This window comes from Balaenoptera physalus (genome assembly GCF_965194825.1).
Source record: "Balaenoptera physalus genome assembly, chromosome: 15".
NCBI lineage: Eukaryota > Metazoa > Chordata > Mammalia > Artiodactyla > Balaenopteridae > Balaenoptera > Balaenoptera physalus.
Genome location: NC_138894.1, coordinates 35,368,178 through 35,392,932, shown reverse-complemented (window position 1 = coordinate 35,392,932; position 24,755 = coordinate 35,368,178). Strand labels below are relative to the sequence as shown.

General features: G+C 51.7%; 1 protein-coding gene across 4 annotated transcripts in view; it reads right to left on the bottom strand.

Moving 5' to 3' along the window:
• Window positions 1-24,755, bottom strand: part of SFXN5 (sideroflexin 5) — a 120,693-nt gene that overhangs the window by 32,810 nt on the left and 63,128 nt on the right. For 3 of the 4 annotated variants that reach the window (XM_082426073.1, XM_082426070.1, XM_082426071.1), the window contains exon 10: window positions 14,342-14,432. In XM_082426073.1, coding sequence (XP_082282199.1) covers window positions 14,342-14,432 — 91 coding nt within the window. Of the gene's footprint in view, window positions 1-31; window positions 1,299-2,239; window positions 2,305-14,341; window positions 14,433-24,755 lie in introns of those variants that run through there. The other variant, XM_082426072.1, reaches the window with a different exon arrangement.

Genomic DNA, 24,755 nt, shown 5'->3' with positions numbered 1-24,755 from the left:
TGGGGGACAGGATTCTGCAGGTGAGGGGTGGCTTGAGGCCCTGGGGGTCTCTGAGCCTCAATCTCCTGTTTCAGTAAAGTGGGGAGGTGGAATAAACAGAAAGGAAGACTGAGATACTCTGCAGTCTTCAGAGAAGAAAAGCAGGAGACCAAATACAGTTTCGAAATGTATTTACAGCACATATGCCATCTCTGAGTAGCTCTCGTGTTTCCACACGACACACAGGAGCAGTGGGAACCATGCGCAGACCTTTTCGGCATCAGTTCCTCCTGTCTCCACAGCAGGCATGCTCTCCTGTCTTACACAGGGGCTCTCAACTGGGGCCATCTTTATGAGACATTTGGCAATATTTGGAGACATTTTTGATGATCACAACCTGGGGGATGGGGGGCTGCTACTGGCATCTAGTGTGATCTCTAGAGACCAAAGACGACTAAACATCCTACAAGGCACAGGACAGCCCTCAGAACAAAGAATTTTCCAGCCCAACGTGTCAGTAGAGCTGACGTTGAACAACCCTTGTCTTACACACATCCAGACTGACAGAGTTAGGAAGGTGAATCTGAGGTAAAGGAAGAGAGAATGGGAGCCTGGGTTTCAGGCCAGCTGGGCTTGGGTTCCAATCCTGACTCTGCATCTCCCCCTCCCCACCCTCAGAGGTGAGCTCCTGACAGCCCCAGGGCCCCCAGAGTGGCCTTGGGAAGGGGCACCTGGCCTGTGTGTTAGTGACTCGCCCTCTAGTGGTGGCAGGCATGTACTACACCCATCGCACCCCTGGGACGGCCAGGCCTTCAGTACCCAGGAGACCCAATAATAGTCTCTCTTTGGAGAGAATATTGGGGTTTTCTGCCCTGAAAGGCATCAATCTCTGCCCTCTGAGAATCCTTTCCACCACCACCACCACCATTCTAGGAAAGGCAAGGCCACAGGAATGTGGTCCAGGGGAGGAGCAACTGCTTAAAGCCAGGAGCCAACAGCTGACTCTGCAAACCCCACCCCCTGCCCAGCTTCCCAAGTGTAAAAGGAGGGGCTGCATTTAGTGTCTCCACGGGATCACTGGGTGCTGTCTGAGCTTACAGGATCTCCAGGTAGAGGGAAGCCAGGGGCGGCTGAGACATATCTAGCCTGATTGTGTGTGTGTGCATGTGATGGAGACAAAGACAAGAGACAGCATGGTTTTCAAGGTGATGGAGCTGCCCCAGGCTCATGGTGGCATCTCGCCTGCTCTCTGAAATTTCCGAATGTGTGATGTGGCCTCAGAAGGACAGAGCAGGCCTTTGGTTCAAACACAAAACCACCTGAGATGAAAGACAAAGCATGAAAGGAAGTGAAAACCCAGCCTCCCTCCCCTCCTGGACGCTTTTGGGGATGACAATGTCCCCCTCTCATCTGAGCTACCTGGCTGGAAAGAAAGAGAAAACGCTGAAAGCCACCTCAGAAGATGGCAACCCCAGGCTCCTCCCTTGGAACACCCACAGTTCTTACTGCTTACACAGACAGCACATGCCCTGTAATCTCTTCTGTTGACTGTGTACAGTGGTTATCCATTTATTAAGCACTTGCTGTATGCACCGGTTACTAGCCATCCCTGCCATTGAGCAATGAGAATGCCAGCCTGTTTTAGTGATTTCATTTCCATGATCTCTTCCAGAACTTTCAGTTCCGCTGTATTCCTTTCAAACCCTCCCAGGTCCTTCTCATCCCACTCCTGGAAAGTCCAACTCCAGAGACATAGACACTGAGAGACTAAGTAAATGAAAAGAGAGAGCGAGAGAGAGAGACCAAACATGGGCTATGGGTCTCCTTTCTAGCACACCAGCAAGATCCATTATTGACAGTATCAGCAGGTTAATTAAGCAGTCTGTTAGTGATAATGTTAAGAAAGCTGGCACATTTTCAACTCAGATTGACACCATTCAAGACTCAAGCATAACTAATGTTGGAGCAGTGATGCTAGGAGATGTCAGTGGATGAGAGAGAGAGAGGGAGGGAGAGAAAGAGAGAGACAGAGATTGCTTCATGCTGATGGCAAGCTCAGTGTCAAGGCCTGAGGAAAATATGCTCTTGCCTGCTGCAGATGTTCTCACATCAGACACATCATGATGCAAAATCATGCAGATTGTGAAAAGCTAATGAAGCGCCTGTGTGAAAAGCACAGTGTGGGGGGGGAGAAAGAGCAGTAGATAGAAAGACAAGTGTGCAAGTAAGTTCTCAAAAATATGACTACAGGGGAGCTTACCCCTTGAACTAGCACCGGAACAGAGGCATAGATCAATGGAGTTAATAGTCCAGAAACACCCCCAGCTGTAGGGGAAATGAATTTGCGTTAATGCAGTTGTATCGACTTGCAGGGAAAGGGCCATTTAAATATGGGGTGGAGCAATGGGCTATTCACCTGGGAAAACCAAATACCGTAACTCATCTGCTCTAAGAGGCATTTATGCATATTTTAACATTATAAAAATCACCATGTGCTTTACAGTGCATGTTGCAGGGGGGACCTTACCTGCTCTTCATCACAGCTGTCTGTGCATGGGTGAACTTAGCCACGTGTAGAGGTATCTGTTCACGCAACTGTCACCTCAGCTGCCCACAGCGATCCACACAGAATTTGAACTTAAACTTAGATTCCTAATTGTTGCCTAAAACATCTTTTTAAAACTTACACTATAATGGAGCATGGACACGAAAAGTTATTGTACATGCAGAAGATCGTCTGCCAGATACCAGGCAATGCAATTAAAGGCAGCAGAAATTGCCAAACCATAGATAGCTACCCTAAAGAAATGCTTGCCCATATGCACAAAGAGACATTTACAAGGATGTTAATTATAGCACTGTTTGTAACAGCAAATAATTAGAAACAACCTAAATGTCCACCATTAGGGAACTCACGTGGGAAGATCGCCAAAACAAACTTATGTGAACAAAGTTATTGAGTATGTACAGGATGATTTACTGAACGTAAAACCCCACAACCGGTACACACACGTGTGTGCATAAATCCTTGGGTAATGTTCTAGAAGGGTCACACCTCACCGAGTAATCCTCTTGGGGAAGAGAACCAAATTTGGGAATTAGGGGTTATTGAAGAACTTCCACTTTTTTACCCTAAATTTTTCTATACTGTTTGCATTTTTACAATGAGAATGTAACCATGCTTTACTTGTCTAAAAGTTGAAAAGAAAATGCCAATCTTCTTGAAGTAGATCATAAAAATTTTAAAGCCAGGAGGGGTTGGTGTGACCTATTCATGGGTCCTACACTTAGGAACCTGTTTCAGAAACTTCCTGAAGAAGCTGATTAACTTCAAGAATATTTTTTTCCTTCAAGTAAAGAATAAAATGAAACCACAAGTATAACGAAGTAGTAAATGAAAATAATCCCAATAATCTTTCATATATTTTAAAATTATACTGTCAATTTAAAAGGGGCTAAAAGGGTCAAGATTACAGGCAGAGATTACGAAAAGCAGTGACGGCCATGATGCTGTGTTTAACAATCAATGCCCGAAAGAGAATTGTAAAATGTGGAGAAGGCTGAGATTCAGAATCTGTGGTATTGAAAAAAGTGACTTGGAGTGAATGTGTAGTGAACACTTGTTTATTCCTTCAAATGAATATGAAATATAGTCCTCTCCTCTTCTGAAAGGTTATTAGATTAATGCCTCATAACTGAGGCATCTTAGAATTGAGAAACATGGCATTTGATACCTATTTATGAACACTATTATAAGAAATGGGAAGCTTTCAAAATATATTTATTATATACGACAAAGGGCTACCAATATTAATCTATGGAGGGTCATGGTGACTGACTCCCAATAGCTATTCTACCCCCAAAAGATCAGTCTAAACTAATTATAATAACCCCTCCCTTGCCAGTGATTGATTTAGGAAGGGACATGTGACTGATCCTAGCCAGTGAGGGATGTCTGCAGGACTTTGGGAAAAGTCTCCTCCCACTTAAGCAGAGGTGGCGGGCAGAGCCTCCTCTCCTCTGGGCAGTGGTGGGTTTTGATCTGATGTTTGGAATTGAGGCTGCCGTCTTACAACCATGAAGGGAGCAAGCCTGAAGATGAAGCCCCTGGCAGAGCATAGAGATGGAAGGAATGGCCCTGGGTGCCTCACCGGAGACTTGACCTCTGTAAAGTAATAAGAGAGGCTTTATTATTTAAGCCAGTTTGAGCTGAGGGTTTCTGTTACTTTCAGCCAAAAACAATCATAAAATGCATAAAGAGTTTTAACAATTATTAAGAAAAAGATATAGTGATCAACAGACTTAGAGAACGAACTTATGGTTCCCGGGGGGAAGGATGGGGGAAGGGATAGATTGGGAGTTTGGAGTTGACATGTATACACTGCTATATTTAAAATAGATAACCAACACCATTGTAAAGCAATTATACTCCAATAAAGATGTTAAAAAAAAATAAAATAAAAAAATAAAATAGATAACCAACAAGGACCTACTGCATAACACAGGGAACTCTGTTCAATATTCTGTAATAACCTAAATGGGAAAAGAACTTGAAACAGAATAGATACATGTATATGTATAACTGAATCACTATGCTGTACACCTGAAACTAACACAACATTGCCAATCAACTATACTCCAATATAAAACAAAAATTAAAGAAAAAGATACAGTGATCAAAATCACCAAAAAATATTCAAGTAAAAATTCATAAAAGAAATATTTTAAAATATTTTAAAAATCAATGAACATGAACTTATTAATAGTCAAAGACGGATATTTGAATCTAAGAAAAAAAATCAATCTGCAGGAGTTCTTTATATGTTTTGGAGACTAATCCTCATTGGTTTAATGGTTTACAAATAGCGTGTGGCTTGTTGTCTCACTGTTGGTGGTGTCTGCTGTCATACAGTTTAATATACATATATTATCAAATAAGCAATCCTTTTCTCTCTGTTATATACTTTTTTTGTCATCTATCCCGGGACTTGGTCCAGTAGGTAAGACTCTGTGCTCTCAATGCAGGAGACCCGGATTTGATCCCTGGTTGGGGAACTAGATCCCGAATGCATGCCACAAGTAAGAGACCACATGCCGCACTAAGAAGTCCACATGCCGCAACTAAAGATCCTGCCTGCCACAATGAAGATTCCGCATGCCACAGCGAAGACCCGGCGCAGCCAAAATAAATAAATAATTTAAAAAAAAAAAGGAAACTCTATGTTTCTACTCCAATGTTCATCTATATTTCCTTCTAGAAGCTTTAACATTTTACTTTACACATTTAGGTCTTCAATCTATCTGGAATTTGTTTTTGTGGACAGTATGAAAAGGAATCTACTCTCTCTCTCTCTCTTCTATTTGGAAACCCAAATGCCCAATAAAGTTAAGAAAAGATTCTCAACCATACTGGGAATTGGAAAATGCCAATTAAAATGAGAAAAGAACCATTTCAGATGGACAAAAATTTTTTAAAGATTGATAATACCAAATGTTGAAGAGGATGTAGGGAAACAAAAATCCAAACCTTGCAGGCAGAGTAAAAGCCAGTATGCTCATTTGGTAAAGGTAGAGATGGGCATTCCCTCTGACATGGTCATTCCACTTCTAGGTACAGACCCTAGACTGTTGATTCTCAACACTGGCTGCACAGCTGGAAGCAAATCCGAGGTAGGACCCAGATGTCTGCATTTCTTTTTAAAGCTCCCCAGGTGGTTGTTTGAAAAGCTCTGGCCTGGAGAAGCTCCTACTCATGTGCACATGGACATGTGTATAAGGCTGTCTGGTGCAGTACTACGTATAATAGTGAGAAACTGGAAACAACCTAGATGTCCCCAGTTAGTCTGTGGAAGACTCACGCAGCCTACAGCAGCTGAGATGAATGCATATGTATTAACACAGATAAATCTCAAAACTACAATGAAGAGCAAGTTTTTAATTAATTAATTAACTTATTTATTTATTTATTTATGGCTGTGTTGGGTCTTCGTTTCTGTGCGAGGGCTTTCTCTAGTTGCGGCAAGGGGGGGCCACTCTTCATCGCGGTGCGCGGGCCTCTATCACGGCCTCTCTTGTTGCGGAGCACAGGCTCCAGTAGCGCAGGCTCAGTAGTTGTGGCTCACGGGCCTAGTTGCTCCGTGGCATGTGGGATCTTCCCAGACCAGGGCTCGAACCCGTGTCCCCTGCATTGGCAGGCAGATTCTCAACCACTGCGCCACCAGGGAAGCCCCAAAGAGCAAGTTTTAAAAGGATATGTACAACACAACACAGTTAATGTAAACTTAACACACAAACAATACAATTTCTGGTTTATGGTATATACACATAATATACAATATAAAAACACAAATGGGGAGGATGCAAGTCAACAGCCTTCCTCCAGAGAGAAGGAGGAAACCAGAATCAAAAAGGCAGAGGGCACAGAAGGCTTTGGGTACAGCTAATAGTTCATTCTCTATTTTCTATAATATTCCATGTGTTTGAAATAATATTTCATAATCTTTAAAAAACAGCCACAGAATGAGTTATTGTGGCTGTTAAAAGGATAAGTTGGGATTTTATGACTGTCATGGAAAGACATCCAAAATTTACTGTGAGGTTAAAAAGTAATTTACGAACAGTATACACAGTATGATCTCATTTGTATTAGATATATATTTATATAGGCATATTTATATTATAGATAGATACAATAAATAGGCAGAGATTTCTACACTTTTAGATGTTTATTTGAATTTGGAGGGATATATACCAAACTAATCTCTGGGGAGAGGAGGGCGATTGTTTAACTTATATCACAATCGTGTATTATCAGAAAAAAAGATAGAATGATTTTTATTAAAACAAAAACAAAAACACTCTAGTGGACCCCAGGAGACTTGAGCTCCCACCTTGCCTCCTGGTTGACATTGAACAAAGTTCTCCAGACTCCACTTCCTCCCTCTCTTTTATTTTGTAGGTAACAAGTACGTCGGTAAACAATCCAAATCACATAAAAGGGTAAATAATACAAAGTAAGGTTAGGATTGGGCTTCCCTGGTGGCGGAGGGGTTAAGAATCCGCCTGCCAATGCAGGGGACATGGGTTTGAGCCCTGGTCTGGGAAGATCCCACATGCCACGGAGCGACTAAGCCCATGCACCACAACTACTGAGCCTGCGCTCTAGCGCCTGTGAGCCACAACCACTGAAGCCCGCGCGCCTAGAGCCCGTGCTTTGCAACAAGAGAAGCCACCACAATGAGAAGTCCACGCACCGCAACAAAGAGTAGCCCCGCTCACTGCAACTAGAGAAAGCCCGCGCGCAGCAACGAAGACCCAATGCAGCCAAAAATAATTAAATAAAATAAATAAATTTATTTAAAAAAAAAAAAGTCTCCTTCCAATTTAGTTTCACTCCCCTCCCCTAAGGCAACCCCTGTAGCCAGATTCTCACGTCCCTGCCAGACACGGTCTATGCATTTACAAGCAGACATTTATGTACATCATCACCTTACACACACACACGCACACACACACACACACACACACACACACTCGAATCGCACCAGACTATATAGCCTCTCTGTCTTTAGAGGAGTGATGGTTATCAGATGCGGATGTACACCTTAATATTTCCTTGATTTCATGATATTCCCCACCGTTCTGCCCGAGAGGCAGTGCTATATGGCACAGATTTTCTTTTAAATAGCTTGAGAATTTGGGGGGAGTTTCACAACCTATACTGAAGTGTCACAAACTCAGGACTGGGAATTTCTGGATTGGAAAATCAGCCTGTAGATTTAGGTATAGGCTGACTCTGAAGTTAGGGATCTCCGAATAAAAGATTCCCGCTAACACATTCATCTTCTGAAAAGCACCCTTTTATCACAGCTACTCCCTAGCTGGAGATTCTTCAATGGTCCCCCATTAATCACAAGCTAAAGCTCGAACTCTCAGCTAGTATTCAAGGCCCCAACATGCCCTTTCCCCTCCCCCTTCCTCAGCAGGCCTGGCCCACCCCAACCAGGCCTGCTCCTTCCACGTTCATAACCCCTCCTCCCCTGCCTCGTGCTTCTCCACCTCCTCTGACTCTGGACTTCTCTGCCTTCTGTATTTCAGGAATTATAGGATATCTGAATTGGAAGGCCATTCATTCAGTAAGCATTCTCTGAGCACCTACTATGTATATGCCAGGTCCTGGGCAAGCTGCCCAGAACAGGTGAGTTGCTTGCTCACACATAAGTGCCCCTCTCAGATTTTTGGACCAGGCTACTACTCAGACACTTCCCTAACCCAGGGGTCAGGCTGCTCATTCCATTAACAGACGGTCAGTTTTTCAGAAGATCCTGCTACTCTTGTTTGGCTCCACTTATCAGTGCTAGTCTGGATGTGTGGGATCCAGAACTACACAGACTCCTTGGTTCTGGCCACTCGATCTCTAATAATGCAGCTGAGGCCAGAGGGAGCCTCAGAGCCACGCACCACGTGGCAGACCTATTCCGAGCATACAGCCCACACAATCTCCAGATCGTTATCCTACGTACTCTGGTCAAATCAGATCTCAGCACCTCTACACTTCTGCAGCCGCATTTTTTGAACAGCAAGCCTTACATCAAACCTTGTGAGATCTTTTTGGATCCTGGTACTCTTGCCTGTGAATTCATAATCACTGCCAGGTTGCTACCCCTGTTCCTTGAGTCTGACCCGTAGGCCGCCTCTGACCAAGGCAGTTATAAAATAACTGAAGGGGACGAGACTGAAGGCAGAGCCCTAGGACACAGCCCTGGAGACTTCCCTCTGGTTGACTTGGTCCCACTGGCCCCGTCCACTTGGAGCCTGACACACACCGGGGCCCCAGGCCAGTTCTCGGGCTGCCCCTGATTCTGGCACCCAGTCCAGCCTACCCTTCCAGATCCAACCCAGAAAGGCTGAAGAATGTGCCCAGGATGACCTGGTCATCCACCCTAGGCCTGCTGACTGAGTGAATGACAGTGATAAGGAAAACTTGTATAAGAAAACAGAACATTCAAAGAACAATTTTTTAAAAAAATACCAGGATAAATGTCCAAGCAGCCACAGAATGTGGTCACCAATGTCATCAGGGTAGGGTTTTACTATTGGGCGCCCAATTTCAAACCATTTCTACTAAAGCATTCATTTGTTCACTGAACAAACCCACACTGAACATTGGGTGGCAAGCACAGAGGGGGGGTTGGGGGTTGGTGATGAATGAGGTCTAGTCCCTGTCTTGGGGAGTTCAGAATCTGATGAGGGAGGGAGACTTGGAAACAAAATGGGTAGTTCCAGGATAGACATAGGCACACAGGGTGCTGTGGTCTAACTGACTGGTGCTATCAGGGAGGGCTTCCTGGAGGAGGTGATGTCTGAAGTGAGAAACGAAGGCCTGGCAGCCAAGAGAAGGCAGAGTGTGGAATTGAGGTAGTGGGGAAGAGCGGGGCACTCCAGTCAAGCAGGGCCTCGTGCAAAGGCCTGGGGCCCAGCGAGAGGGCAGAAGGGAGGTCACAACACTGACCATAGTGTGATGGGGTATGAGCAAGAGCAGGGCCAGGTCTAGGAAGCGGCTTGAGGGCCTCCAGGATAGCCTAAGCTCTGTGGACACCACATTAAGTTTCACTGACCTGGACAGAAGGAGCATAAATCACGAGGCCCAGGACACAGCAGACACAGGTGCACTCTGCTGTCTTCCAACCACAGGGATGAAGGGTGGAGGAGGTGAGGCCTGGGGACTGACCCCTGAGGCTCAGGCACACTGCCGGGGCCACCTCCCAGGTGAAGAAAGCAGGGTGGATTGAGCACCAGGGGAAGAGTGGTAAAGTGAAGGGGGAATCAATGCCAGGAAGACCCATGGTCTGGGAGTGAAGGGAAGCGTGGAGACGGGGGCAGAGGTGGGGCACACTGGTGTGAACGAGCAGAAGACCTCTCCCAAAGACTGCCCAGACACCCCGAGGAGCAGACTCACTTCTGGACACAGAGACTTCTTCATGGCGATGAAGTGAGCTGTGACATTTGATGTAAAGGACTGCTGCCAACCGTGCAGGAGGAAGTCACTTCCCACAAAGGGCTGATGAGGCTGCCATTTCCGGTCCATGCAGGAAGGTTATTCCCTGTGCAAGGAGCTGGCCAGCGGTGCTGAAGCTCAGGCCCAGATGGGGCTCTTTATTAGCACACCCGCGGCTTGTCCCCTGGTCCACGTGGATCCAGCCAGGCAGCCTGGGGGCAACCTTCAGAGCTTCCTGTCCGGCCCTCACCGCCACATACACAGACACAGAGCCTGGGTCCCCGGCCGTGCCCTCAGCTCCAGCTCATAGTCTCCGCCCTGCCCGTGCCTCACAAGATAAGTCTGTGCCTCTCCCTGGTGCCGCATCATGGCACCTGGGACCTGCCATGCCATCCTGCCTGCCACTCCTCCAGCTCCCACCCCAGGGCCTCACAAGAAAGCTGTCTGTGGAGCTTGCCTCCCCTGGAATGGGCTCCGCTCGTGGAGACTGGTGACTGGACCTGGGGGCGGGGGTATTTTTCCGATGCCTCCTCGATTGACCTTTAATTACACTGTTTGCCCAGCTCCCCAAACCATTAACTTCCACCTCACAGCAACCACACATCAATTAATGGAGGGCCTGCTCCGAGCTCGAACTCCTGAACACAATTAAGCGTGACAGTCCACAAATAAGAAAGAACTGAAGAATTAATTAAGGTCTAAACAAATTAATTACCAGTCCCCAATCAATTCCAATGCCAGCACACATGCTCCTGGACTCACCGTCTTTCCTAACATCTCCGTGTATAAATAGAAACTGAGATTTCCCACATGATTGCTGTCCTAGACCAGGGCACAGCAAGGCTCTGAAACCACCTTGAGGGAGAGAATTGGCTGCAGTGAGCATCCTCGGGGCTTCCCAGGTACTCAGCACACACGCATGCACACACATCAGTCGCACACACGTGCACACAACCCCAGCTGAAAAGCCAGGGGCCAACTGGTGGAGTGCTCCTGGTGGGACGCAGAGGAGCCCCAGCTGCCCCTGGACCACATCCCTCAGTTAGTTTCTCCCTGCAGGGGTGAAGGAGGTATCCAGGTGAACTTGAAGTAGCCCTGGCCGGAGCCTGGGAGGCGTGGGCTTTGGCCAGCTAAGGATAACTTTCAGCAAGCCTGAACTTGGCTATTCTTCTGCAAAACGGGGATGGCTCACTCTGCCAGAGGGTCCTCCCAGAGAGAGAATGAGGAGAAGTGAGGGGGAAGAGAGGCCTGCCGGGGGAGACGTGGAGAGCCGTGGGCCGCTGACGCACCGGGCTCTGCAAACCCGCGGGAGGCCCGCAGCGACTGTCACGGAGGGCCCCGTCGGAAAGGGCTGAAACAGGGTCTGGTCTGAGGCCAGAGAGCGGTCGGAGTGGCCGAGTCAGGTGCAGGAATCAGGCATCCTGTGCCCGGAAGTCTCGAGCCTCTCTCTTGGGCAGCAGCGGGGCACCTCCCGGACTTCAAGCTGGAGCAGGAGAGGGCAGAGCAGCGGGAAGAAGTAGCTGACCCCAGGAGCCTCCTCGTTCCCCAGATCCTGAGTGCCAGCCCGCCCAGGGGAGAGGGCGGAGGGGTGTGGCCGCTGAGCACAGGGCACAGGGCCCTTCCAGAACCTACTCTCCCCTGAGCTGAAGACCCCCTTCTGCTCCACCACCCCCCCCGCCCCCACCCCCAACTACCAGGGCTTCATCTGATCACTTCCACTTGCATCAACCTGCTCCCCGTGTGCACTCAGGGCTCCGTGAGTCCCGTCTCTCCATCAGGCCAGGGGGCCAGAGGGCCAAAGGACTCTCTACAAGGTAAGGCAAGTCCTGCGCAGGCTTCTCAGTGGCCTTGATGGTGGCCTGGCGCAGCCTGGTCTCGCCTGCCATGGGAAGCAGAGGTGGACACCTGGAGGGACGTAGGCCCTGCCAGTGTGCTGTTGGGCCGACAGATGCTCTGTCTGGCCGGAGGCCCTGGGGGGTAAGGTGCAGAGAGGCCAAGTGCGGGGACTAGTCAGTGGCCTGAGAGGACCAGGGGGCTTTTAAGCCCCTGGGGGGTGAGGTGCATGCCTGTTCCCCCTGTACACCACTGTGTCAGCGTCCACCCAGAGGGTCGGCAAGTGCCCATTTGCAGGTGGACCTGGGATGGACACTGGGGGCCAGAGAGATGGAAGCCCGCATGTGGGGGAGGAGAGAAAGGGGCAGTGGGTGGAAGGCAGGCAGACACACAGCCAGGACTTGGGCAGTGGGCCTGAGGAAGCAGCCAGAAAGGGCCTGCTGCTCTCAGGATCCTGGCGAGCCACGACTATCAGGGCTGCAAACCACACCGTGTATACCCTGAGCAACTGGCTAGGGATATGCAGGATGGCAAGACCCTCCATAATGGCTGGACCAGCGTGAGGGGCTGCAGCTCCTCCCTGACAAGAAAACAGGAGAGGAATCGGCTGGAGCCCAAAGAGGGACAGGTCAGAAAGTCTCAGGTAGGGGGACAGAAAGGGTCAAACCTGAAAGCAGGGGCCCTCCTTCTGAGAGCCCCCAGAGAGGTTAAGACCACTTTCAAGGTCACACAGCAAGACAGACGGCTGGCCAAGCAAGGCTGGAATGGGACCCTGGTGGAGTTCTTATCTGAATTTGGTTCAAGGACAGATTACATCTCAGCTGAGACCAAAATCCAGTCCAGTGCAGCTGAGAGCTGCCCCCTCCTCAGGCTGCATCTGACCCTCCAGCTCAGGATGGCTAGGAACGCAAGATCGGCAGCTGTGTTCACTCAATTAGGCCCCTTAACAAAGTCAGATCTAAAGAGTTATTCCATTAATGGCCCACACCAGAAATAGCTGAGAGTTCATTAAAAGTGTGGAGTTGCTATAGCAATTATCTGGGTCGGCTGAGGAACAGCCGGGTGGTTGGTCCTGGGAGTTCATTAGCCTCTGGGCCCACAAGGAGGTGGGGCTGCTCAATAATGATCTCCCACCAACTCACAGGGGCTTTTCAGGTGCTTCAAAGCACTTTCCTATGAATGGAACTGGTCTGTGGTCTCATTTGATCCTCAGCTCAAGGCTGTAGGAAGGTAGGTACTGGTGCCCCCATTTTACAGATGGGGAAGCTGAGCCCTGGAGATGAAGAACAGGGTTGGGACCATGAGCTTGGGTCTCATGCCTGGCTCTTCAGGCTGAGCCTTGGTACCAGGGAGGTAATGGGACCTCATGCCCCTCCTGGACCTGCCCCAGCTTTGTCTTCTGGCATGAGATGGGGAACTCAGTGTCATGGTTCAAGCACTTGCTTCTCCTTCTCTTTTGATGACTAATGGTGGTCAGCCTTGTGTTTCTTTCAGTGTCAGTGCTGTGTATTTCTTTTTAGTTTTGAAAAAAGTTTTCACTGTTGTGCCCTTTCTCCAAATAAGGTGTAGGCTTCTTAAGAGCCAGGTTGGGCTTTGTGGGATCTCAGGGCCCAGGCCTGGGGCATCTATTGTAAGCTCAGGGCTCCAAGACCAGCAAAGACTCTGCTGAAAGCAGGCGAAAGCCCCTATGAACACACACACAAACACACACACACACACACACACACACGTGCACGCACAGTTACTTGAATATGATTGGAGGCCCCTGAAACGTAAAGGGCCCACCACACAAGGGCTTGGAGCACCAGACTAGCGGGAGCCTTAAACCTTCCTTTGTGTCAGGAACCCCTGTGACGGGCTGGTGAGGCCCTATGCACCCCTCTCCAAATAATGTCTCTAAGCGCATAAAACAAAATATGTAGGATTACAAAGGGATTATATTGAAATAAGTTATCAAAATATTTTTTCAATTGTGATACAGTAATAGATGTGATTTTAAACTAATTAATTAAAAAACAAGATCTACTGGTGGATCTATTAAATATAATTTTGAATTAGTGTTGAGCATAAATGATATTTTAAGATCTTCGTAACAACTGTAATGTGACATGAAAATATCTGTGATTTCTACTGGTGACAGACACAAGTCCTGCTTATTACTGTGATTTGCTGCCTACATTCATAATGGAAGGAAATGTTAAATTTCAGTTAGAGGTTAGTATAAATATTTTCCCCAACCAAGTCCACGACATCTACTGCATTCTATCTACTGACCCCTTGGGGGTCTAGGGATCCCCGGTTAAGAATCCCTGTGCTAAAAGCGGAATCTCAGGCACAGAGTTGGTCAGTGGGGCCCCAGTCACCCTTTCTTCTACCTACACACATTTTGTTCCAGTCGCCCCAGCCAGGAGACAGCCCCCACCCAGTGTCAGGAGAGAGCTCCCCCAGAGCCCGGCCGCCTCACACGCCCACAGGTGGTGCATGCATGCCTGTGCACACACGCACAGACGCTCCTCGCTGTGCAAGGCTTACCTACGGCGGGGAATGGCACAAATCTCTGGACGAGAAGGCGGGTGGCCGGGGTGAACTTGTTGGCTTTCTGAACCAGGACATTAAGGCCCACCTTAGAAAGAGAAAACAGAAAGAGTGTGTGGTGCTGCAGCGGCCCATGGGAGGAAGGGGCACCACCTTGCCCTGGAACTGCACTCCAGACCCTGCATCCTCAGCATGACCTGCTGCTGCCGAGCCCCAGGGTGGCTCCTTAAAGCATCACTGCCCCGTCGTCCCAGTTAACCGGCCCATGAGAAAGAGGGAGAGGAAAAGCATCAGCTACACGCACACACACACACGCGTACGCACACACGTGCACACCTACAGCCTCTCTGGGGAGAGGAAAAGGGATGGTGGGGAGGTTGCTGTTAGAAGAATCTATAATCTGCCAATAAGTGAAGTGTAGAATGCCCCTCACTCCCACCCAGCGTCTTAAGTACCACACGCCTGGTGCCCCACTGTGGACCCAGGCATGGGCCTGGCCGGACAGGCAGGACTCAGCACGGGGGGACTCACAGGTGACTGGAGAGGTAAGCAGAGTCGCCCAGAGCAGGACGGGAGTGCATCGGACATCCCGGGCTCCCTGTCCGTCTTCACTCAGACTCCAGCTCCCCTCACCCAGCACAGGACACCTGGGCCCCCCTTGCCTTTGCCTTGGGCACTCCCACTCCAGTCCATCCCCCATGCCGACCCTCGTCTCCCTAGAACACAGGTCCAATCCTGTCCGCCATGGCGGCTCCTCCCCACGGCCTGTGCAAGTAGGTGAGTCTCCTCCATGCAGCAGTTGTGGCCTCCATAACCTCCCCTCCCCACTCCCCCAACACCCACGTTCTCTCTCCGTGAGTCCAGTCAACTGAAACGTTATGTGCATTTCCCTCCTCAGGGTCTTTGCCCTTGCTGGTCTCTATGCCCCGAACCCCCCTCCTTCCCCTGCTCAGTCTACGCCTGTTCTTTAAGGCCCAGCTCTGAGCGCCACCTCCAGTGTCATTAACACTGGGAGTCACTTAACCTTTCTCTGCCTCAGTTTCCTTATCTGTAAAAGGGACAGTCACGTCTACAGCACCCCAGGGCTGTTATAAGAATGTTATGTACAGTGCTTAGCATGAGCTTGGCATGTAAGAGGCCTCGATGAATGAATCTATGTAAGAATGACGTCACCTCTCCCAGGCAGAAAGTCGCTCCCTTGCCCATCACCAGCCCCTCCTTCCCAGCACTCAGTACCCTGTTTGTGGGTCTAATGCCCCCGCCAGACTGAGAGGGAGGGACTGTGCCTTCTTCATCTTTGTATGCCTGGCCGTTAGGGCAGGGGATGGCATAGAGTACATGCTCAGTAAGGCAGTGGCTGAGGAATAAATGCAACAAACGACAAAGAAGTGAATGGATGGAGAGATCAGCAAAGTCTGGAAGAGGGGCTTCTTGGAGGAGAGGAAGGTGGATTTAGGCTGGGGAGAAGGACATTTTGGTGGGGAAACCGCATTCGCACAGGCACGGGAGACAAAAGAGGATGTCTGTGGCCAGACCAGAAGATGGGTGTATAGAGGCCTTTGCTCCCCCAAACTGCGGCCAGGGCCAGCCCTCCCCTGTGGGACTGTGGACCTGATGGGGCTGGGGACAGCCTGCTCTCGGCCTGGCACACCTGGTGGTTCAGCAGGCCACCCTGGCTCTGGCCTCAACCCTCTGGGTTGTTGGTGAAGATGAAGAACCTTGGGAAGGCCTCCAGGACTGCAGGGTGCCCACAGCAGTCAAATCAGGGCAGGCACGGCACGAATGGCCCAGCCCAGGCCGTAACTGTGAGACCTGGGAAGATAAGAAGTGCCAGCCCGCCAGCCCCTGGGCAGTCCAGGACCCCGCGGAGCCAGAGTGCTGCCAGGCAAAGCCGGCCTGGGCCCTCAGGTGCCTGGCCTCCATTTGAAGCCTCAAGCTGGTGGTCAGAGTCTAATTCTTATCCTCTCTGCCTGCTCAAGGGGAGGCAGGGAGGCACAGAGACGTGCGGCAGCTTGGACACACTTCAGTGGAGGGGGTGGGGGCAGGCTGGGGGGTGCTGCCCGCCCACCCTGGGCCCTGTGGCCCTGCTTCCAGGGCCCCTGCTGCTCAGATGGAACTCACCAAGGCCGGGTCTCCCCACTTTCAGCAGCAAGTGACTACCTCTGTGACTCAGAAAGGGTCCCCCAACCCCCCAAAATACCAGGGAATATGTTCCTACAAGGTGCCATTGTGGAGGGAGGCCAGAGGACACACAGGCGGGCGTTAGCGCTGAGGAAGAGGAAAGGGGCATGCAGAGATACCAGGCCAAGTGCTGGGCACACCGCCTGAAACATCTTAATTAAATCCCCACTACCAGGCTTACAGATAGGGCGTGTTGCCCCTTTTTACAGATTGAGAGAAGTTCAGACAGGTTCAGATAGGTTAAGTAACCTTGCCGCAGGACAGACACTATTATGAGGCAGGTGGAACTAGGATTCAAACCCAGGGCCTGCTAATCCCAAAGCCTTGCTCTCAGCCACTGTGCTCTTTACTTTCCGACTGTCTTGCATCTCAGTGAGGAATGTCTGACAGGCCATTTTTAAAAATTACTACAAGCCATTTAAAACTGGCTGTTTGCAAAGCAAAAGCCTCCCTGAAAAGACCAGCCTGGGGCTGGGGCCCAGATGACTGCAAGGCAGCTCCAGGCAGAGAAGATAGGGGTCTTGAGCCCCCTCTGCCCTCGGCAGCTAGAAAATAGAAGGTCTGGGTTCAAAACCCTCCACCTTTGTTTGGAAAGATGCAGGGAGTGCTGGAGGAACGGGGAGCAGGAGTCCTCTGAGAAGCCAGCGGGGAGCTGGAACCCCTCCCCGGCAGCCTCTTGAGGGCAGGCCAGGCTGGAGGGTGGTGGGAGGGCGGGAAGGAATAGTGGTCCCTGGCTGTAGCAAACACTCAGACATGCCCACTGCCCTCGAGCCTTCCCCTCCTTGGCTGGCTGTTCTTCCCACCGGCTAGGATCGACACAGCCCAGAGTGATGACCCAGCCTGTCTCCCCCACCCCAGGTGGGAGCCCAGGGTAGGGAGGAGGAAAGAAGAGAGAAAACAATTCTCGGGTCCCAGGTCTCTTCTGGCCTCCCCTTTCCTGAAGCCACCAGGGTCTCCCCAACATGGACGGGTGAGATTTAGTGAGGCACACACACTTTTCTAAGCGCACAGCCCACACGCCTGAGCCCAGGGAAGGGGCTGGGACCAGCAAAGTAGGGAGAAGGCCCAGGCACATGTGTGGCTGCAAGCTCGCTAGGAGCCAGTGAGGTCACGCCGTCCACTCATCAAGGATGCGCCTGGTGGCAAGAAGGCATGAATACAGCGGAGGCCCCCAATCCAGACCTTACTGTCCCAACAGCTAGGATGGCCACAGCCTCGGAAGGAACCAGGGTGGGCTGCTGACTGGGTTGGGAGCCTGTCTGTTCTGGTTCCCTGGGGACCCTTTGGCCTGGAACATTTGGTGGAGCCCATTAAAATTAAAAAGCCAAGTGGCTGGTGGCTCTGAATGCCAGCTCACTTTCCCTGGCATGGTGGGTCCTGTTTAAGGGAACCAGCTGGCATTAATGGCACACAACTCATCACGAACAGCAGCTAGCGATCAGAAAAATCTGAGCTAACAATCGGGTTCAGGAAAGATAATGAGATATGGAACAATCACTGCTGAGGGTCCCCCGGGGTCTGTTTTAACAGCCTCCATCCGGATAAGCCACAAAATAGAAATTAACCAAACAGGGGCTGTATTTTGGTGGAGAGGAACACAAACGGGGTGCAGATTTTGCATAAGAATTCCCCATGTGGCCAGCAGACAAGGGGTCCTGGGAGAAGCCAGAGCCCAGGACCCATGGGACATCAGATTTGGCCAGAGGAAGCAGTGGACATTCTCTGGCTACCTCTCTCCAAGCTCTGGCTCCCAGGAGGGTAAATTTGCCATGGGCAGCTGAGAAGGTCAGAGGAAGAGGAGGGAGGACTGGCTCCCTGGCCATCCGCTGTGGTGGAGATAAGTGCTGACCAGTACCAAGAATTGGGGTGGGGTGGGAGCTCCATGCCACAAGAGCTCCAGTGTCATGTGCTACATGGCTGATAACTGTCTCCTTGAGTATGAAGGTCCTTCCAGGCCAACACCAGCGTAGCTTCTGCAAGGCCTGAGAGGAGACCTCAGATGGGACTGGGGCAATGCCTGCATCACCCAGGCTGTGTCCTCCACTCCAGCCCACATACCTGGTCCCCTGCGGTCTGCCTCTACCTCGGTGGACTTCAGGCACTCCACCTGCACACACCACAAATGAAGGTCATCTTTCTCCTCCTCACCCACACCCGGCCTGCCTCTCCCTCGATGGACTTCAGGCACTCCACCTGCACACACCACAAATGAAGGTCATCTTTCTCCTCCTCACCCACACCCGGCCTGCCTCTCCCTCGATGGACTTCAGGCACTCCACCTGCACACACCACAAATGAAGGTCATCTTTCTCCTCCCCACCCACACCCGGCCTGCCTCTCCCATTCCCAGCTCAGCTCCTCAAGCCAGAAACCTAGAAGTCTACCTGGACAGGAGCCTCTGCCACCCCACATCCAGCCCACGGGGCAGAGCTCCCTGTTCTATCTGCTGGGTGTCTTGAACGCAGCTACTTCTCTCTCTCCGCTCCTACCACTTAGCTTAAGCACCCATCACTTCTCTCTGGACAGCTGCCCACATCCTAACTGGGCTCCCTACTCGCACCCCTGACCCCTCTAATCCACTGCATAATCCACAGCAGCCAGAGTGGACTTCCAAAACTGGATACCAACGTGCATTAGTCTTTCAGTGGCTTCGCTGCACTTAAGACCCGCAGGGCCCTGCATGACCTCCAGGCCGTGCTTGCAAGGCTCCAGCCACCTTGCCGCCGCCCTGCCTCTCCAACGAGCCAGTTCCCTCTCTCCTTCCCTCCCTCCCTCTCTCTCAAGCCCTGCTGTCCCTTGGCTTCCTCACTTTTCAGCTTGAACATCAAGCCCTCAAAGAGGCCTCCTCTTCACTCGGGGCTCTCCTTTTGCAGCCTCTCACAGAACCTGGAACTCTTCCTTCCATGTACCTATTACAGTCCCTAAGTATATTCACTTACTTCTTAAAATGTTGGGAGTCAAAGTAACACATGTATATTACGAGAAACAGAATTGCACAGAAGTATTTTTACCTGTGGACTCTTTACTAAAAATCCATCTCTCCCAATAGGCTCTAAGTGCTGGGCACAAGGACCGTGTATACTCTCTTATTCCTCAAGGAATTTCTGGTGCCTGGTGAAATGAGTAGCTGCCTAATAAATGTTTCTAGATAAATCAAGTGACTGATCGATTTCTGAGGCAGAAAAAAAAGAGCCACGAAGGAGACGCCTCATGCAGCCGCTGCTGTCCTCCTCAGCAAACGCAGCTCTCTGGGGCTAGACGCTGCATGCACAGGTCTAAGGTCACCTGAGCGGATGGCTCACCCACTCTGCCAGGAGGAGGGGCCTTGAGGGGGCAGCCCCCCAGGGCTGTGAAGGCTTCTGAGAAAGGCCATGCCCAACTGAGCCTTAAGGGAGAGTAGGACGCAGCCAGGTAAGAAGGGAGGGGGACTCGGCAGGCTTCAGAAGCATGAAATACCAGGTTGTCTGCAGCTGGCTTTGCAGACTCTACTGGCACCTGCCATAAGGGGGTCCAAGGGGCCCTGGAGAACAATGGAAGGGGCATGCCTGAAAGGAGGGATGGCATGAGGTCAGAATTTAGGATCTACTCTTGGGTGGTGGATAATAATATAACTATGTGGTCAGGGATTTTTGTGGGCCCTGGTGGAGCAAGGGCTGGGGCAGGTCAAGGAATTTGTGAGGTACCAAAAATGCCCACCAGAGGGCATGCATTGTAGAATAAACTCTTGGTAACAACCAGTGGGCCCTGACCCTCTATGGAGGTCAACAGTCCTGCAACCCCAACCAGACTGTCACTTGGCAACTGGTTCAAGAGCAAAGGGCCAAGGTAGCCAGGACAGAGTTATGCACAGGTTCACACACCAGTCAGCTCCAGCTGCAGCTGTGTGGCTTCTTTGCTAGCAATAGTGACCAACACTGACCCCTGAACCATTCCTCACAAGAACCTGCTGGCCACCTGCTAGAAAGCCAATTACATCAGACCCCTTCCATCTAGGAAGGGACAACAACTTGTCCTCCCCAGAATAGATGTGAAGCCGATATTTGCATCAGACTTGCCACTGCCAGCATCACCATCTGCAGGCTTCTGGAACACTTCAGATTCTGATACAGGGTCCATACCATGGGCCCTCCAACCTGGAAGCCCCACAGAGTGAAAGCAGTGAGACAACAGTCTGGTCTGGATTCTCAGGCTGTTGACCTCCTACCTCCATCAGGCTCAGAGAAGAGTAGCTGGGCCTGAGCTACACCCTGGATCAGGAAGGACACCCTGAGCTACACCCTGGACCACGGAGGCACCATGAGCTACACCCTGGACCAGGGAGGACACCCTGAGCTACACCCTGGACCACAGAGGCACCCTGAGCTACACCCTGGATCAGGGAGGACACCCTGAGCTACACCCTGGATCAGGGAGGACACCCTGAGCTACACCCTGGATCAGGGAGGACACCCTGAGCTACACCCTGGACCACGGAGGCACCATGAGCTACACCCTGGATCAGGGAGGACACCCTGAGCTACACCCTGGACCACAGAGGCACCATGAGCTACACCCTGGATCAGGGAGGACACCCTGAGCTACACCCTGGACCACAGAGGCACCATGAGCTACACCCTGGACCACGGAGGCACCATGAGCTACACCCTGGGCCACGGAGGCACCATGAGCTACACCCTGGACCACGGAGGCACCATGAGCTACACCCTGGACCACGGAGGCACCATGAGCTACACCCTGGACCACGGAGGCACCCTGAGCTACAGCCTGGACCACGGAGGCACCATGAGCTACACCCTGGACCACGGAGGCACCATGAGCTACACCCTGGACCACGGAGGCACCATGAGCTACACCCTGGACCACGGAGGCACCATGAGCTACACCCTGGACCACGGAGGCACCCTGAGCTACACCCTGGACCACGGAGGCACCATGAGCTACACCCTGGACCACGGAGGCACCATGAGCTACAGCCTGGACCACGGAGGCACCATGAGCTACAGCCTGGACCACGGAGGCACCATGAGCTACACCCTGGACCACGGAGGCACCCTGAGCTACAGCCTGGGCCACAGAAGACACCAGGTGAGGACAGCAGTGAGGACGCTGAGGCACAGAGTGAAGTCAGTGACAGAGCTGGCTTAATCAGACACTATTCTGCTGACAAAGGACACATTGTCCTTCCTGCTCCCCTGTGGCGTGAGAAGGTGGGAAAAGCCAAGCAGTGTTCTTGGCTTCCAGCTGGAGGAACTGTTACCATGCACCCTGGTAGACAAGTCCCTCCCAGGTACCCTGAGAACAGTGGGGACCGGGAGAACATTTTTGAGGGGCCCTTTAAGAGTAACGAGGGGTTGCACTTCCACCCACCTTCGTACTTGGTTCCTGGGCTTTCTGCAAGACTGCACCTGGCTCTCTCCGTGCTTGAGGGTGTAGCTCAGGGTGTGCCTTAGGAGATGGACATCTAAACAGTGCCTGGCACATTGCAGGCACTCCACAAGTGTTAGCCATTATGATTATTTGCCAGCCTGACTATCACAGGGACATGGAGCTCCAGCAAACAATGGGAGCTGGGAGGGGGAGGGGTTCAGCCCGGGGATCCCCTGGGATACCTCCTTGTGCCCTGCTGTCTAGGGTAACACACGGTCACTGCATCCTATACAGAAAGGACCCTCCAGGGTGCAGGCCCTTTAGGAATAGAGGTCAGCATTTCTCCAACAGGGAAAGTCTTCGGCCAGCGTGGACCTGGCTGAAGGTGAAGTGTCTGAGGATGCGACTCTCATACTCTGGCTCCACCATCCAGCTCCTGACCGTTCATGTGGGACTTCAGCCCTGAGCCTTCCTCTCCAGCCCCAAGTCCACTCTCATCCAGGACCCCGTGTCCACAAGGGTGGTCCATCTGCTGTGCCGGCCACCCCCCCCCACGACTTCCCCCCCAGCCCTCTTTGCCTGCACCCCCTGCAACACCCCGGGGTCCCTGAGACCAGGCAGGGGTTCCTGGCATGGCTCTCCTAACTCCTGACAAGGGACCCATGATGATTCATGACCAGCCCCCACTACCTCGCCCCCTCCCGCTTCCGCGTCACCCCGATGCCATCACTCCTGGTACTGCAGCCACACTCACTTTCTGACAGCTTCCGGAATCTGTCATGCTCTCCTTCTCCTGCGTGCCTCTTTGTGTGCTGTGCCCTCTTTCTGGAGCACCAGACCCTGCCTTCGCTTCTCTCCAGTCTGTCTTCTAAGAGTCAGCCCTGTGTGAATTAGGGGGCGCTCCCCTGGGTCCCACCTCACCCAAGTCACCTCATCATAATTCTGGTGACACACAGAGTTTCCTCAGCTTCCCCTCTCGGCATCTTGAAGGACACACCAGTCTGTGCGACCCCCCAGCACCTGCAAAGTGCCCGGCACACTTGCACCCCTGAAGGGAGAGAACGGGTCTCCCCCTGGTAGTCAGGGCTCAGCGGGGTTGACCACAGACGTGCTCAACACAAAAGCCCGAACTAAAGCACAGCAAGCGCTGACAGAACTTCCTTTGTTAAAAGACAGCAAACTGCTAGATTTCAAAAATAACTTAAGACGAAATTTCTTTTTTATTCCCGAGCAAGAAACCAGACATTGCCAGATCTATTTAGAGGGTTCACCAAAAGGCTGCTAACCCCCTGCCGGTGGTCCTGCCACCAGCATGAGACTGCAGTTAGGGGCGCACATAGGGATCTCTGATTCTTGGGGGTGCTGCCCAAGGTCAGGGGCTCTTCCAAGAGGGGAAAGGGCTCTCCCGGGTCCGGAGAGGAGGCTGGACTCCCAGGGCCTGGCCTCTACTCCAGCGGGTCCTCAATCCCTGGGATCTGCCCTTGGCCTGTCAGCCCCCATCCACGCCACCTGCTTGTAGGGACTCATTTTAATTAATACCAGAACTGGGCCAACCACTGGGGCCGTGACACTTGTTTGCAGGTCATCTCCTCCTAACAGGCTCACCCTGGGGGGGGATTTGTCACTAACTGAAGCAGAGATCAGTTAATGAGGCCGCGGGGCCTGGGCTTCCAGAGAACAAGGGAAAGGAAAATAAAATAAAGCCTCTTTCTTTGGAGGTTTTGTGATTTACACACACAAAAGAAAAGCAAGCAAGCTGCAAATTTTCCAAGTCAGAAACTCCACTCCATCTGCCGGAGTTAGACCCTCACTGTGCGCAGACGTCAGGCAGAGGGACGCAGCCCCGGGCGGATGGAGCGCAGAGGGGCCTCCTGAGGCCAGCAATCGATCAGCAACCTAATTAACAAGTATTTATGGAGCACTGCTCCGCACCCTCCTCCGTGGGGGAGAAGACACAGGGCCCGTCCCTGGTTAACCGGAAATCCAGTAGAACAATGAGTGGACAGGACATGGGGCGTAACTGAGTGAGTGCATGAGAAGGACAGAAGCTTCTAAGACTTGGGGCTGGCATGGCTGGGGAAACACCTCCTGGAAGGGCTCTGCAGCTAGGTGGGGAGGGGGAAGGAAGGTGTCCCCAGCAAGGCACACCCCCTGGGGGCCATGACAGCCCAGCGTGAGTCCCCATCCCTGCGGGTAAGACCGTGGCTCTGAGAGCCATGGAGGGCCCCCAGCCCCCAGTAACTCTGCAGTCTGGGCATCAGAACCCCCAACCCACAAGCTGGGCTGGTTCTGGTCTTATGAAGCAGTTGGGATGGAATGACTGAGGACCGCAAGGGTGGGACAGTGAGGACTGCGGACGCAGAGAGCCCGGAGCCCTGGGAGGAAGCCGTGTCCCCGCAGCCCCAGGCCTGCAGGAGGAGGATGTCCCAGCAGGACGGTCCTCCCCTCCACTCGAGCGCGTCCAAGCCACGGCCGCTCGGGATTCTCCCCGTGGGCCTTCCTCCTCCCAGCTCCTCCACACCGTCCCTTAAATCTCCAAGAAGGAACATGGGATTTTCAAGCTGCTAAACTAGGCAAAGTGATGGGCTCCTCTTGTCATAAGGAGCAGGAAGGAGGCGACAGAGCCTTTCTCCTCTCTCACAAGAGCCCCTGATGCTGGCCAGCAACCCCCCAGAATCAGAGATCCCCAGTTTGTATGACCCTCAACTGAAGTTTCATGCTGGGTTGCAGGACCACCAGGGTGGGGTTAGCAGTCTCTTGATGAGCAATCTAAATAGATTTGGCAATTCTGGCTTCATGCTTGGGGTAAGACATAAGGATTCAGGGAAGGAGAGTGATCTTGGGCATGAAGTGGGGACTCCCC